Genomic DNA, 17986 nt, shown 5'->3' on the forward strand with positions numbered 1-17986 from the left:
TCAGGTGCTGCGCAGTAGATATAATAACACTTGGTTTCGTATAAATTAGCAAAGGCTAGACTAAAATTACAGCGATATAAAGAAAAACATTTGACATTGTGCTTTTTTTGTTTGTTTGTTTTGAATAGGAAAAAGCCTGTGAAATAACAGTGTAGAGGACACGCCATAGTCACAGTACTTGGCACTCAGAAACCACCTCTCTATACACACACACACACACACACACACACAGCAGGTGAACACACATGCAGGCTCTCCGTTTGGCATTTCAGTCAAAGGCCTTGCTGTTTAAATCAGGCAAAACAACTCAAAAACCATGCCAGTGTTAGTAAGGCCATTCAGAAAGTGTGAAGAAATCATTAGCAGGGAGGTGATTTGAGGAAGATGTTTTCATTGAATAAATCTAACTCAGACTAAATTTAAAGGTGATGTGTGTCATTTCTTTTATATTCAAGGAATAGTTCAGGCAAAAATGAAAATTTGCTGAAAAATTACACATCCTCAGATCATCCAACATGTAGATGTTTCTTCATCAGGTTTGTAGAAATGTGTCTCTGCATCAGTGTCTCAGCAATGGATGCTCTGCAGTGAATGGGTGCCGTCAGAATGAGAGCTGATAAAAACATCACAATAATCCACAGCATTTTGTCTTCTCCAGATGTTAGTTGATGGACTGGAGTGGTGTGGATTATTGTGATGTTTTTATCAGCTGTTTGGACTCTCATTCTGACGGCACCCATTCACTGCAGAGCATCCACATATTTCTACAAACCAAAAAACAAACTCATAATGAGAGTCCAAACAGCTGATAAACACATATCAATAATCACGACAGTCCATCAGCTAATATCTTGAGAAGCCAAAAGATGAATCAGGAGAGAAATCTGCACAGATCAAGCACCGTTTACAAGACAAAACAGCTCTAAACACATATGTGAGTGGATTTTGATGTGAGAGACAACAGGAGATGCACTTTTTCACTGGAGGAAGCGTTATTATGGACTTGTATTTTAGCAGGAAGCAATGGTTTGAAGTTAAAAACATCTTCATGATGGATTTGTTTCAGCTTTTGTGTTCTCCAGATGTTAACTGATGGACTGGAGTGGTGTGGATTATTGTGATGTTTTTATCAGACTCTCATTCTGACGGCACCCATTCACTGCAGAGCATCCATTGCTGAGACACATTTCTACAAACCTGATGAAGAAACAAACTCATCCTAATCTCAAATGGCCTGAGGGTGAGTAAATTATAGGCATATGTTAATTTTTGGATGAACCATTTCTTTAAAATTTCCATTTAATGTGTGCTTCATTTGATTTCCCTACACAGCACAACACTGACTTTAGACTGTTACAATTGTTTGCAATCGCGAAATGACACACTTCAGCTTTGAATACTGTCTGTACGAAGGCGAAACATCCAAATAACTTTGTGATAAATAATGTGATCTCACAGTTATCGGCACAAACTCCCGTCCCGCTTGGTTTTATATGTCAGATGGGGCAGAAAATACATCTGTAGGGTCGAGACCTCATACAGATGCACAACGGGACACCTCGAGGGCAAACGCCTCCCAGAAACCAGCATGAGGATTACTGTCCAGTGTTTGAGCTCAAACTGAACTGATTCAGATTCAATATCTCAGGTCTGAAGGGCTGAAAGCTGGATTCATATCCCAAATGCTGAGGAGGCCTTTTCAGAGGTCTCCGGTTCTGTTTATCACAATGTCATTTGGAAACTGGATAAGATTTGATTCACATAAGCTGATAATAATATCTCAAATATCATCATATCGGAAAATGGGGAGAGATGGGAAATCATTCAAATGAAAATGCATTAGAGATGCACTACAAGTCAAAGGTTTGGACGCATCCGCTCGTTCTTTATTATGACTATTACTTCTTACGCTCACCAAGAAGGCAGCTATTTGATCAAAAATACAGTAAAATATTGTGAAATATTATTAGAATTTAAAACATCTGATTCTATTTGAAAATATTTTAAAATGTAATTTATTCCTGTGATGCAAAGCTGAATTTTCAGCAGCGATGACTTATTGAATAAAAAGAAGAAATTAAATAAAATAAGAATTTAAATCTAATTCTAAATACAGATCAAAGTCAAAAGATCGGATGCAATTTTTTTAATTATGACTAATATGCAAAAACAGACAATAGTTGGGAAACCTATGAAATAAAACAAATAGGAGTCTGGGAATAATGTAGAGATTAAAACATGCAACACAAATTAAATCTCATATTTGAGCTTCTTTCTCGTTGTGGATTTCAATCATTCAAAAAAAATTTTTTATTAAATCTATGGACGAATAAATATTTGCAATAGCAGGAAAGATGGATTGTGTTTATGACTTCATGATTTGACATATTTCCATCAATATAATTAATGTATGGATGCATAGGTAACCATTACTTTATTGAGTTCTGTTGTTTTTATCCTCAGTTTAAAGTTAAAAAATCATTTCAATTATTAATGCATAAGCTTTTTTTGAAGATTCGCTCAAGTGTGTCCAAACATTTGACCAGTAATGCATATCAAATAGCTTAAGTTTATAAAAATGTCTAAATATATTAGAAAACGGCCACCTGTCAGGGTTTCACATCCTCTGTGGCATGAGAAATGAGTCAAAACGAAACGAAAACACAAATCTCTCATCCCATAAGCAGTGAGAAAGGCTGTTCTCTAATTACGAAGCAATAACAAACCTATTTAACGAGACATGAGACGCTCTGACCGTGTTGCCAATTAACTGACTTCCCCCCCCCCCCCTACAAAAAAACCCCACAGGCGTCCAGGAGGGATCGGACCGTCAACAGATGCGGCGGCTGCCACTCAAACACAGCTCAACGGCAGTAGCCAGGGACGTGGAAACCTCACGGCAGAACCTGCAGCCCGGCCCGGCCTCAGAGGATGGTGCAGAAGAACTTCTTCTCCCGGAACGGGTTTTCTGACGCCGGGACAGGCACGATGAGCGGGTCCTCTCGTATATGAGCGTCACAGTACGCCATCAGGTCCGCCGCGGCCTTGGACACCTGAGGACAGAGTTAGGGGTTTAGATTAGGCATAGCTTTTAAAAGAAGTCTCTTCTGGGTGCTCACCAGGGTTGCATGTATTTAATCAAAATACAGTAAAAATACTGAAATATTTTTAACAATTTAAAACAACCGTTTTAAATTCTGTGATGCAGCGCTGAATTTTCAGCATCATTACTGCAGTCTTCAGTGTCACATGATCTTCAGAAATCATAATAATATACTGATTTACTGCTCAACAAACATTTCTGATTATTATCAATGTTGAACACTGTTGTGCTGCAGAATATTGTTGTGGAAATATTAATAAAAAGTTCAAAAGAACAGCATTTATTTGGAATATAGATCTTTTGTAACATTTTAAAATGTCTTTACTCTCGCTGTTACTTTCTTAAATGTGTCCTTGCTGAATAAAAGTACGATTTTTGTTTTTTTATTCGCCCCAAACCTTTGAATGGTGTATCATGGTTTCCACAAAAATATTTTATATTTTATTTTCCATAAAAGATTTCAGAAGAATCGTGTGACAATGGAAGTCTTGAGTAAAAAATGCTAGAAATTTGTCATAAATAAATTACATTTTTACATATATTCAATTTGAAAACCGTTATTTTAAATGGTAACAATATTTCACAATATTGCTGTTTTAACTTTTTTTTAATCAAATAAATGGTGAGTTTTCAAAAACATAAAAAAAATATTTTTTTTACTGATAGTTTGATATCAAAAGGTAAACATTATTATTATTATTATTATTCTAAAAACAATATTTTCCTATTAATTTTTCTTCCCCATATCACATCACAATGCTTTGGATCATCCAGGACACTGCAGTTCAGCAAACTAGCTCTATGACCAGAGCAGTGACCAGTGACCTAACAAACATCAGTATCTCCTCTCCTCTTGTCTGTGGCTCCATCAGCACCCAAAGTAAAGGGACAGACGGAGTCCACAGACTCTGAGAAAACTGCACTGGGTCATGTTTTTACAGCATTAGCTGGCTGCTGTACACAAATATATAGTCTGTGCAAAGACAAAAAAAGAAGTCTGAAAGAGGAAGATTTTAGTCTGCAAATGCCATGCTGAATAAACATGCCAAAGCATGACATTTATCACAGTCCATTATGTTCACTGCTATTTCTAGGCCCCTTTGTAGAATTTTGGCCTAAAATGGCCAGAGTGAAGCACAAACATACAGCCTCTTTCTGATCTTAAAAAGTCTGAGAAAAATACAAACTATTACTTAATTATTCAGTCATACAATACCGTTTTGCCTAACAAATAACAGGTATACAGGTGCATCTCAATAAATTAGAATGTCAGTAATTCAACTCAAATTGTGAAACTCATGTATTAAATAAATTCAATGCACACAGACTGAAGTAGTTTAAGTCTTTGGTTCTTTTAATTGTGATGCTCACATTTAACAAAAACCCACAAATTCACTATCTCAACAAATTAGAAAACTTCATAAGACCAATAAAAAAAAAAACATTTTTAGTGAATTGTTGGCCTTCTGGAAAGTATGTTCATTTATTGTATATGTACTCAATTCTTGGTATGGGCTCCTTTTGCATGAATTACTGCATCAATGCGGCGTGGCATGGAGGTGATCAGCCTGTGGCACTGCTCAGGTGTAATGGAAGCCCAGGTTGCTTTGATAGCGGCCTCCAGGTCATCTGCATTGTTGGGTCTGGTGTCTCTCATCTTCCTCTTGACAATACCCCATAGATTCTCTGTTAGGTTCAGGTCAGGCGAGTTTGCTGGCCAATCAAGCACAGTAACACCATGGTCATTGAACCAGCTTTTGATACCTTTGGCAGTGTGGGCAGGTGCCAAGTCCTGCTGGAAAATGAAATCAGCATCTCCATAAAGCTTGTCAGCAGAAGGAAGCATGAAGTGCTCTAAAATCTCCTGGTAGATGGCTGCGTTGACTGTGGACTTCAGAAAACACAGTGGACCAACACCAGCAGATGACATGGCAGCCCAAATCATCACTGACTGTGGAAACTTCACACTGGACTTCAAGCAACATGGATTCTGTGCCTCTCCACTCTTCCTCCAGACTCTGGGGCCTTGATTTCCAAATGAAATGCAAAATTTACTTTCATCTGAAAAGAGGACTTTGGACCACTGAGCAACAGTCCAGTTCTTTTCTCCACAGCCCAGGTAAGATGCTTCTGACGTTGTCTCTGGTTCAGAAGTGGCTTGGTAGCTCTTTTCCTGAAGACGTCTGAGCGTGGAGACTCTTGATGCACTGACTCCAGCTTCAGTTCACTCCTTCTGAAGCTCTCCCAAGTGTTTGAATCAGCTTTGCTTGACAGTATTCTCAAGCTTGCGGTCATCCCTGTTGCTTGTGCACCTTTTCCTACCCAAATTCTTCCTTCCAGTCAACTTTGCATTTAATATGCTTTGATACAGCACTCTGTAAACAGCCACAGCTTTCAGTAATGACCCTCTGTGACTTACACTCTTTGTGGAGGGCGTAAATGTTCGTCTTCTGGATCATTGCCAAGTCAGCAGTCTTCTCCATTATTGTGGTTTCAAAGAACAAGAGAAACCCAGAATTTATACTGTATGGATGGTCATTAATTGAAACTCAAATGTAAATATTCTAATATTTTGAGATACTGATTTTTGACTTTCATGAGCTGTAAGCTCGAATCATCAAAATTAAAACAAAAAAAAGTTTGAAATGTTTTACTTTACATGTAATGAATCTAAAATATATGAAAGTTTCACTTTTTGAAATAAGTTACAAGAAAAAATGAACAGTTGTTGTTTGTTTGTGGCTCTTTCTGCCTTTAGTCTTGTCTTCAGGGAGTGAACTGCGGCTCAATCGGGTTGAGATCAGGAGATCGCAGAATATTACACTTTCTTATCTTCAAAAACTCCTAAATCTGGGCAGAGAGTATATCTCTAGTCTATACACTTCAGAATTGATCCGGCTGCTTCTGTCTTCTTTCTCATCATCACTAAACAGCAGTAACCCAGAGCCACTGGAAGCCATGCTCCTGCATCACACTGCTCCATGTTCATGAGCTGCTCCAAGCCTTCTCCATACTTTTTTCTTCCCGTCATTCTGGTACAGGTTGAATTTATTTAGCCGTCCAAAGAATGATTTTCCAGGAGTGGTCTGGCATTTTTAGATGTTTTTTGGCAAAGTCTAATCTGGCCTTGTTTGCAGCTTGTTGTGGTGAACCCTCTGTATTTGCTCTGGTGAAGTCTTCTCTTGATTGTAGACACGTCTGCCTCCTGGAGAGTGTTCTTCTCTTGGCTGGATGTTGTGAAAGGGTTTTTCTTCACCACGGAGAGGATCCTCCGATCATCCACCACTGTTGTACTCTGTGGTCGTCCAGGCCTTTTTATGTTTCTGAGCTCACCAGTGCGTTCTTTTTTCTCAGAATGTACCAAACTGTTGATTTGGCCGCTCCTAATGTTCCTGCTATCTCTCTGATGGATTTGTTTTGTTTTTGAAGCCTAACAATTGTCTGTTTCTCTTGTATGGAGAGATCCTTTGACTGCATGATGTGGTTCACAGCAACAGCTTCCAAATGCAAACTTCTACAATTTTCCTTCAAAAAAAGCATTATGAAATGTCCATACTTCCAATGCACATATAAAAATAATTAGAAATTTTTATCTGATTTGCTGGTTGGTCTCCTGCTATAGAGAATGTGAAGTAATTAATACGGATACCTGCTTATCTTTTGTTTTGTTTTTGACTTTGGTTTTGTGGTCCAGGGTCACATTTTAGTCTTAAGTGTAAATTTTTCAAAATTGAGATTTATACAACGTTTTAATTACGAAGTATAATTATTGTCATTGTAAATATAAATTTTTCCATGGCCACGGAGGAGGATTAGAGATTGTGGGTCACATGAGCAAACAGACAAGCACACTGTATGTTTATATTAATTTCAACAAATGACAAAAAGTTAAGTCCCTGGAACAGTTTTGTAGCATTTTGAAATGCTGGTTTAATATAGTACGACAGTGATGCTAAAAGACATGCAGATGAGCCCAGAATATTAACTCAACTACTTTAAAATACATCCAAAGCATTTTCCTCCCTTTAGAAAATGAAGAAAAACACTTATGCATTAAGACAGACAGTATTTAAAGTTATTATTTAAAGTTTTTCTGCACATAGTTTGCTTTATTAGTAAGGTGTGTACAGAATGTGGTCTTTTAATATCCCTGTCTCGGTGCATAAGGGTTTAACAGGTAAATAAACGTGTTGTGTTTATATTTTGGGCTTATATGCGTACCTGCACATAGTATGCTTTACCATTTTGTGTTTATCACTATCTTGTTACCTTAAGCAACATTAAGCGTTTTTTGTGTTAAGCTTTTTTAATGTCCCTGTTCAAGTTCTGCTAATTCACAAGCCAAGTGAGAGTCATACTCGCAAAGGTGATGTTAATTATTAAACCAAACAGAATCAAACCTTTCAAAAACAAGCAGCAATGCTATTCTTTTATTGAGTGAATCTGGAATCGCTCTGAATCTAAACAACTAATAGAAAACACACACATTTATGCTGAAATATTATTCTTACGTCAGTATACGGTAATTTATCAGTAATACAAAAATAATATAATATTTAAGGTCGAAGGTCAGTTCAACTGAAACTTTGTAAAAACTGATATGAAACTATAACTTGAATGAATAATTCAGTGATGCAGTCAGCAGTGTGTGTTTTATGAATAGCTCATATGGTGTTGTTTCTCAAAGGAGCACGAGCGTGTGTGGTCCAGTAAAGAGTTTGATTCATTTGAGAGCTGATGATGAGAGAGACACAGCTGTTGGATGGGAATCAGGAGCTTCAGCCGTGTGTGTGACACTCACAGCCAGATGGTACAAAAAACACAAACGTCACGCTGAGCAAACAAACTACATTTCCCATCTTCTCACACATATGAGAGAAACTAAATATACCATAGCATTTTATGTAGCATATACCATAGTGTTTTTGGACATACACCATAATTTCTTGAAACACACATACATACATATATATATATATATATATATGAAGAGTTCATTTGCAAAAACCGATAACTTATTTTTTTTCAGAAATAATTTTTTAAATTGCGCATTCCAAGTATTCCACTACATTTGATCGATTGCTTCTGTCTGTCGTGCTGCTGAGAGGTTTGCTCTCATTAGAGTTACAAACGACCTGCTTTTATCATCTGATCGTGGTTGTATCTCTCTATTAGTGCTACTGGATCTTAGCACCGCGTTTGACACTATCGACCACAAAATGCTTTTAAATAGACTAGAAAATTATGTTGGCATTAGAGGAAGTGCACTAGCATGGTTCAAATCGTACTTATCTGACCGCCATCAATTTGTGGCAGTAAATGAAGCGGTATCATACCAATCACAAGTGCAGTATGGAGTACCTCAAGGCTCAGTGCTTGGCCCCTTAATTTTCACGCTTTACATGTTACCCTAGATATCATTAGGAAACATGGTGTTAGCTTTCACTGTTATGCTGATGATACCCAGCTCTATATTTCTTCGCGACCTGATGAAATTTACCATTTTGCAAAACTAACGGAATGTATAGTTGATATCACAAACTGGATGACTAGCAATTTCTTACTGCTAAATTCTGAAAAAACAGAGGTGTTAATTATTGGACAACCTATGTTAATTATAAATTACAACCTATGCTCTCAATGTCAAATGCAGAAACATTAATTCATGCATTCATGACCTCGAGGCTAGATTATTGTAATGCTTTATTGGGTGGTTGTTCTGCACGTTTAATAAACAAACTCCAGCTGGTTCAAAATGCAGCAGCTAGAGTTACTAGAACCAGGAAGTATGACCACATTAGCCCGGTTCTGTCAACACTGCACTGGCTCCCTATTAAACATCGTATACATTTTAAGATCTTGCTAATTACCTATAAAGCCCTGAATGGTTTGGTACCTCAGTATTTGAGTGAGCTCTTATCGCATTATAGTCCTTCACATCCGCTGCGATCTCAAAACTCTGTCCATATGATAATACCTAGAATATCAAAATCAACTGCATACGGGAGATCCTTTTCCTATTTAGCGCCCAAACTCTGGAACAATTGACCTAACACTGTTCAGGAAGCAGACACACTCTGTCAGTTTAAATCTAGATTAAAGACCCATCTCTTTAACCTGGCTTACACATAATACACTATCACATTTCTATGATTCAAATCCGTTAAAGGATTGTTAGGCTGCATTAATTAGGTCAACCGGAACCGGGAACACTTCCTAAAACACCTGATGTACTTGTCACATTGTTAGAAGAATGGCATCTAAGATAATATTAGTCTGTTTCTTTCTTATTCCGAGGTCACCGTAGCCACCCAGATCCAGACTGTATCCAGATCAGATGGTGGATCAGCACCTAGAGATGACCTCTACAGCCAGGACACCTAGATGAGCCCCAGAGACTGATCCCCAGTGAAGACCCCGTCTCCAAGACGGCCATCGGGACAAGACCACAGGAACCAGATGAGTCCTTTGCTCAATCTGATTCTGCTTTAGCCTAGATTTAAACTGCTGATTTTGTCTGGCCAGAGGAGAATGACACTATTTCGACAAACTATTTCCCGTCTAAATACTGTAAAGCTGATATAAAGCCACCCAGCTTTATATCAAGCTGATGTAAAGCTGCTTTGACACAATTTGCATTATTAAAAGCGCTATACAAATAATACTGACTTGATTTGACCAAGTAATATCAATCAAACGGCAGTTTGGTTGTTTTGATTAAGTAATAATAACTTAAACACAGGCAATTTACAAAATTAAAGTTCATTGAAAGTGTTTTTTTTTTTACATATTAAAAGTTTGTTTTATAGCAAAAGCAGATAACTCCACATTTCATGTGTTAGAGTTAAAAAAAAAGCACTGGTTTAATCTTTGTAATCTCCTCAGATGACAATAGATGCCTGACAAACGTTGTTGTTGTGATCATAGATTATGGATGTGATTACATGCAATACATGGGGCTTTTCCCTCACCATTGTAACGTGCAGCTTTCGCAAGGATCCATGAAAACATTTCAGCTTTTGTTTTTATTTTTCGCCCTGAAGAAGATATCACAGGTTCATCAAATTATCCATCCTCATTCACTTTTAGTCAGCTTTGACGAAACTCCTCTCAGGTAGCACGTCTTTTCATTGTGAAAGTAGCCTTGTCACCTGACCTGAATACAGCGTGCTGATTCGCTAAAATGGACTTATCTTCTGTTCAAAAACAACAAGGGCATTTGTCGGCTTCTGCAGTAAAACATGAACTCATGATGGCTTAAAAGTGGACAATACAGGCTTTTTTGACAAAACGTGTTTAGGTTTCAGATCGCACTATATGTGGAGAATTATGTACGGCACTCAGCTAATTTCTTTTTTTTTTTAAAGTGGCATTTATCGGTTTTTGCAAATTAACTCTGCATATATAGACATAGCTATATATAGATATGGGTTTGTGAGCTGATGAAAAGCTAGTAATTCATTAATTAATAAAATAATTGAATTATTTTCAAATACAAAAATCTAAATGAAACTTACAGATTAAAAAAAAAAAAAAAAAAAAAAAAAAAAAAAAAAGTAAATCTTTTTATATTTAATTTTTTCCTAGTAAATATTTTAACTCATTTTTATTGGCTGACAAAAAAACTTTGCACCCTACAGTGATAAAAATCCACCCACTCCTTATTTTGTAACCCCCTTTAAACCAAGTCAGTCTCACTAGGCCTGCCGTTATGACTCTCACCGCAGTGTGACGTCACATTTCTTAGGCCCCGCCCACAGCGGCTGATTGACAGCCCTGCATTGCTATGGTTTCCCCCTCAGAGGTTATGCTGTCCTCCATGTTCTCCGCGCTCGAGCAGATGTGATGTCAACAATGTCTCAAAAGCAATCCCGGTGCTCTGTGTTTGAATGCAAGACTGAAAATAAGAGTCTTCATTTTCTTCATGCTTTTTTAGCATGCAACAGCCTATCACTGCAGTACCTTATGAAAATGAACCGTGGTTTTACTACAGTGTTCGTAATTCAACTATAGCTATTTCTAGATTTTCATAGTTACCACTACAGTAAACATATTTGAATCACATATAAACAAAAAAATAACCTAATAAGTTGCAATTAAGGCATATTGAATGTTAAAATGGGTTTCAAATATAAAGTCAAGTGGGTATTATTACCCATTTTACTCTTAATTTAACAAATTTGATAAGTTAAAAGTTCGGTTTAGAAGCATCGTATTGTAAGCAGAGATGCATACACTTCTGGAGAAGGGGCAGGAATATGCAGCTCATTTGCATTTAAAGTGACCAAAACAGCTCTTTTTTTTTTAGACACGCCTCAAAAATGACATTTTCCAGATGTTATAATAAATGATGTTTGGGTTTTTTTGAGCTGACACTTCACAGACACATTCTGGGGACACCCAAGACCAACATAACATCTTGTAAGAAGGGGCATAATAGGTGCCCTGTAATGTCTCTTCTGCTCACAAGGCTGCATTTATTTAGTCAAAAATACAGTAAAACAGTAATATTATTACACTTTAAAAAAATATTTTCTATTTGAATATATATTAAAATCTATTAAAAAAATATTCTAATATGCTGATTTGGCTATTATCAATTATTATAAGTGCTCAATTATTAATAATGATTTTTATTATCAATGTTGAACAGTTTTTGCTGCTTAATATTTTTGTGAAAAAAAATAAATTTTTACAGGATTCCTTGCTAAATAGAAAGTTCAAAAGAGCAGCATTTGTTTGAAATATAAATATTTTGTAACAAATAAAAAGTCAAATTACTGTCACCTTTGGTCAATAGTTGAATAAAAGTAGTATTTTTATTTTCTTAAAACCTTTTAGTGGTAGGGTCTCATGATTTCCACAAAAATATTGGGCAGCACAACTGTTTTCAACATTAATAATAATCAGAAATGTTTTTACTGTATTTTTAGTCAAGTATATGCAGCCTTGGTGAGAAGAATAGACTTCCTTCAAAAACATAAAAATCTGAATTATTCCAAACTTAAAGACATGGTTTTAATGTGTCATTTGTTCAGTTTCATGGTAAAGCGTCTTGGTTGAAGTATATGTGTAAATGTCTTTGTGTGTATGTGAATTGGTTTATGTGTACTTGCTGAATATATGATTGTGTGCATTATAGCATCAAGGCATTAGTGTGTGTGTGTGTTGCTGTGTATTCCCTGATCTCACATCCACTATGGCTGTTTTGCACTAAAACCAATGAAAAGTTGATTGACAGGCTATGGTCACTTTAATGACAAATGAAATCATATTATATTAATTTATCTCTGTATTGAGCTTTGAAATGCCTGTAATTCCTGAGGAGCTGTTGTTATCTTTCAAGACCTGATGTTCATTACGATGGATATAACATTTTTTAAAAATCCTGTGTTCTGCAACTCTGAAAAATCTTCAAAATAACTTTGAATATTATCATTTGATAGTCTTAATTTTATAATAGGTGCAAGTTGATGATGCTACCATAAACATAAATCTGCATATAAAAAGTCTAGTTGGTTAGTCATGTCTCTCTTTTGTGATGCCTGTAGCTCAGATTAAGTTAGGAGTCATATCTTCATTGTGATTGGTTGATCAGGGACCAATCAGTGATCATGAAAACATAACATTTTATTGGTTTAAACAAAAAATCATGTGATGTCCATTTCAATGCACGCAGGGTCCGAAGGGGTTAACAGGAGTAAAAGTGTCACGTTGAGCCCTAATGGACTATTACAGTATTCACAGAGCTCCGTCCGGCCGCTGCGAGTCTGTAATTACAGCACACGAGCATCACTAATTAACACATATCACATTCCACTGTGATTGAGGAATTAATGAACACGACGAGCCTCCAATCAAACGGGCCACTCGCTCTCGTCCACACAGAAACATCTCAGTATGATTTAGAGAACCACATCTTTCTCTTGAACTGTCTTTCTTTGTGTTTCACTGCTTCATACAAACCGCTGCAGGTCACTATAAAGTTCACTTCCCACAATCCTGTTTAATCCTATGCATTTTGACATAATCGAGCTTCAGGACGAGACGCCGCGAGACACGAGCACATGAGACGCCTCACAGCAGTCAGATGATGAGAAGCTTTCTACTGATTACTGTGAGAATCTGTGTGTTAACTGACGACAAATTCACAATCCTCACACTTATTTACAACTTACAATCAAAATTAACTCGCTTTACTTTAATACATTTTGCCTGGTCTTATTGTGAATGATTCATCAAAACAAAACACTAAATAAAATAAAACATACAGTATATCATGTGTGTGTGTATCATTGAAATAATATAATAGTTTTTATCAATATTTGGAATTAATTGTAATTGTGTGCTTCATTTTAATTTTAGTTGCATTTAATGTTATAAAGGTTTTTTTTCCAGTATTTTTTTTTTAGTTACTGTAGTACATCAAGTTAAACTTGAAAATGCATGAAATACATGAAAATAATAAAAAAAAAAAAATGTAATATTTGAAATAATTAAAATAAAATATTGTATAAATATGCAAATATTTTATTTTAGTTAATGTTTAAGTAACACAAATGTTTTTTAAGGTTTTAGTTAACTATTAAAATAATTTTATATAATTTCCTGTATTGCGCTTCATAATATCATACACACACACACACACATGTGAGAAATTATATATGTTCATCAGGAGTAAATACAGGTTGTAAATGTAATTTGTAGTTGATTTTAATATTAAATGCAGCAATAGAGACTTGATTAGGAATTTTGCAATGATTATAAAATGTTTTGTTGTGTTGATTCAAACACAGACTGGTAGATTTTCCATTGGGAATCAGTCCACCTATAGATTGCTTCCCAAAATATTTCGCAGTGGTTAAAAGCAGAGGTCATATCTGATGTCAGTCAGAAAATATCTGCCATCTGCAGGAAGATGCTGAAGCAGGCAGATGAGAAACCTGTGCAGAATAGTCCAATCCATCTTTCCTCGCAGCTAAAGGCCACAGCTGAGCCTGTGCTCCTCTAAACACTCGCTCCGTCTCTCATCCCTTGGGTTTACAGGCTAAACACTCAGCCAGACCACACAACTAAAGCTAATGGCCACATTATGCTTCCTTAAAGAGCTTGCTTAGTCTTCTGGGCACATTAGAGGAGACAACAAAACAAATTCACTGCAAACATCTCCAGATGCTGCGGTCATCACGTCATGCATGATGGCATATGATTTGTTGCAAGCAGGCCATTGATTTACAATACAAATCTGCACCATAAATATGATTGTTTTAGAGGGTTAATGAAGGCACACTAGATGGGTTAAAATAGTTGATCTGTTCTGACTCAACCAATCACGTGAGTTTGGGCCGAGAATAAATGGCCACATGACAAATTAAAATTTGTGCACTGAAAAATCATTCACAACTGTTTGTATTTTATTGCCATTCCAGCTTCAATTGCTATTTTAGGACAGAAATGAATCAAACATTCGTTTAAATTCAGTTCAAACTGTTCCATACAAGAGGAAACTCTATAAAAGATTCTTACTTGTGATAAAAACCGTATGTGTTCTTGAGCCCATACCAGTGAATTAAACGGTCGATTCTGATGAGTTTCAAACACACAGACCTTTATCCTGTCCATGCAGGCCTCCATCTTCAGCTGCTCCACGGATTTCCGGGCCTGAGAGATGCTGGCGGTGCTGTTATTGGCCATTCCGTCCTTCATGATTGAGTCCTGCACACAAAACACACACCAGATGAGATCCTGAGAGTCTGTGAGCTCAGGAAATCAACATACGCCTGCTTCTGTATTATTACAGCACATCTGACTCCTGCAGGTCAGACTTCAACTCCAGGCAATCACGACAATATTAGATCTCACACTAACAAAAACTACACCAGTGTAGTACCATGGTATTCTTAGGAGTACCTTGGTGTATCAAGTAAAAACCATTGTATGTGAAGACTAATTATTCAGTACCATATAGTACTAACATTTTTACTAAAAATAATAAGTTATGTTCTTCCTACAAACTCATAGATGCTCAAGAGGTTAAAATGTAATAATGTGTAAAAGGTCAAATAAATTAAAACGTTATATCTGATATCAGCACTTTATCGTGGCATTACCACAGTACTTTACTGTAGCCATGTGACAGGATTTATTATACACACACCAATAAAAGTTTGTGGTCAGTAAGATTTTTTTATTCAAAATATATTTTTTTTAAATCAAGGATGCATTAATCTGATTGAAAGTGACAGTAGAGATATTTATAATGTTATGAAAGAATTCTATTTCAATTCATATCCTGTTCTTTAGAACTTTCTATTCATCAAAGAATGAAATGTAGCACAGTTTCTACAAAAATATTGTGCGGCACAACTGTTTTCATCATTGATAATAATCAGAAATGTTTCTTGATCATAAATCAGTACATTAGAATGATTTCTGAAGGATCATGTGACACTGAAGACTGGAGTAATGATGCTGAAAATACAGCTTTGATCAAAGAAATAAATTACATTTTAACATAGATTACAACAAAAAAGTCTGTTATTTTAAATTATAAAAATATTTAGCAATTTTACAACATTTTGGATCAAATAAATGCAGCCTCGGTGAGCAGAAGAGACGTTACAAACATTCTCGCTTACGGCAGTGTTTGGATGTGTATGTGCTCATTATCGAAATGCCCATGACTTTTAATTTTTTTATTCATTTCCGTGAATTTTTCAGAACTAATATGCACCAAACAATCACATTTCTCAAGATGCCAATGTTGTGATATAACAGCTCCAATAATACCTGTCCAACCGGTCAGAGGAGCAGCTAAGAGGTTTCTTTTACACAGCAACAGCATCAGAAGATGAGGTTAAAAAGGCGTTTCTGAAGCTCATGTAGCCTACATACAGTCATGATGCCACACCAATGCTGAATAAAGGCCAGAAGCACTGGAGCGTTTGACTGAATAACATGCTTCACAATTCAGCATCATAGAAATAAACCAGATTTACCCAAAGCTGTTTTAGCTTTCATAATGCTCATCATTTGTAGGCGACATGAAATCTAGAATCAGCAGAAACGCACGAGGGTCGTGATTATTATTCCTCCACTCGTTCATTCAAGGCCATTTGGTGAATTATCTCTGAACGCTTCTCACATCTGGATCTGTTTCGATTTAAAGGCGGTGGAATCAAACGCCCAATAGACGCGCTTCCAGCATCATTCCCCCCAAAAACACCCTGCGGGATCCATCCATCATCATCCCGCATCGCTTCAGACTGAGCGCGTGAAAATTCCAGAATAAGCGAATCCGTCACCCATAAAGCCGCGCTCGCGCCGGAATTGTAACAAACGCGCAGCGAATGATACAAAAACGTTCTAAAGTAACAGAACAGCAAACGCAGTTTAAGGTAATTAGCACAAATACCTGCTGAAGCACCCGAGCGCGTGCGAACACCCACCTGAAGTGTGTCACTGCTCAGTATGTGGCTCGACTCCACCCGAACGCGACGAGGAAAAACCCGCAACACCTCAAACACGGTTCATCCGCCGAACGCCGTTAAACGCTTTTCTGCTCCGGTGCTGGTGAGACGCGAGGGGAACCTCATGTGACGCACAAACGCAGGTGTCGCTGCGCCTTTAAGAAGCCCGCCGGACGCGGAGGGTGCGCGTTAATATCAGAAGACGCTCGGATCGCTAGGGCTCGGGTTTTGCAGGGCGTACCGGAGGCACGTGAGGTTTCCCTGCTTAATGTGACATCACCGGGTCTCCCAGTCACCGAGGTGACGTCACAGCCTCCGAAACACTCGCGCTGTGACGTAACACGGTGAAGAGTCTCTCGCGGTATTACAGCAAATTTTATTAATAAGCAAAGACAGCTGGGGGGGACTTGAATAGAATAGAATACTAGTTCAGTAATACAGAATATACCAAAATAGAAAAGAACTGAGGGTTACACTTTATTTTGATAGTCCACTTTAGACATTCTACTAACATCATGTCAACTAATTCTCATTCATTTGCAACTACATGTCTACTAACTCTCAGAGTAGACCGTTATAGGTTTAGTAGAATAAGTTGACATTCTTAGTATGTTGTGGACTCATCAAAATAAAGTGTTAGATATGAATCAGTCTACTAATACTCTAATGACTGCTAGTCCACATGGAGTTGCAAAGTTACTTACAGTAAGTAGAATATCTAAAGTGGACCATCAAAATAAAGTGCTACCAAACTGAGCAATACAGATTAAATTAAGCTTTATCTTCATCTAAATAAAGTTAATCACATTTTCCCCCCGCTATACAGTAAAAGGTTCTTTACACTAAGAAAACTGGTTCTGTTAAGACCTGAAAGATTCTTTGTGGAACCAGAAGTGGTTCTTCTGTGGTAACGCTATGAAATTCCTCTTTTGGATCCTTTTTAGAAGTTTAGAACTGAACAATATAGAATAAAATGAAGGCTCTTTATTGGCATGTGGTTCCATATAAAGAATGAAAATTAAGGCAACACCGTATGTCATGTTCTTTAAATGTAAACGAGTTCTATTAGCAACACTTCAGAGTTTGAAAATATGACTTCATACAGATATCTTCATCGGAAATCCATCAAAATGAAGTGTTTATAATTAAAAGAACAAATATCTGCCAATGGGCTCAGAAAAACACATACTCCATTGGCAACTCAGTTTATAAAACAATACTTCGTTCATTTTGCATCTCAATTAAATGTATCTTGATTTAAAAATGTTTAGATATTTGAATTAGAAAAATGAAATACTGAGGAAGATATCCACAGAAAAAAAGGGTTCTTTAAGTAAAGTGTTCTTCATATTAAGAAAAATGGTTCACTAAAAGATTCTTCTATGAAATCCCTGCAGAAAAAACTAAACAAAAA

At 36.8% G+C, this 17986-nt stretch overlaps 1 protein-coding gene across 1 annotated transcript; it reads right to left on the reverse strand.

Moving 5' to 3' along the window:
- Positions 1 to 2886: 2886 nt before the first annotated feature.
- gng4 (G protein subunit gamma 4) lies at positions 2887 to 14829 on the reverse strand. Its single transcript, XM_079436451.1, has 2 exons — positions 14711 to 14829; positions 2887 to 3053 (listed from the first exon to the last, which is right to left on the reverse strand). The coding sequence occupies exons 1-2, from the start codon at positions 14807 to 14809 to the stop codon at positions 2925 to 2927; spliced, it is 228 nt and encodes a 75-aa protein (XP_079292577.1). The 5' UTR covers positions 14810 to 14829; the 3' UTR covers positions 2887 to 2924.
- Between the last annotated feature and the right edge of the window lie 3157 nt (positions 14830 to 17986).

This window comes from Barbus barbus (genome assembly GCF_936440315.1).
Source record: "Barbus barbus genome assembly, chromosome: 16".
Classification (NCBI taxonomy): Eukaryota; Metazoa; Chordata; class Actinopteri; order Cypriniformes; family Cyprinidae; genus Barbus; species Barbus barbus.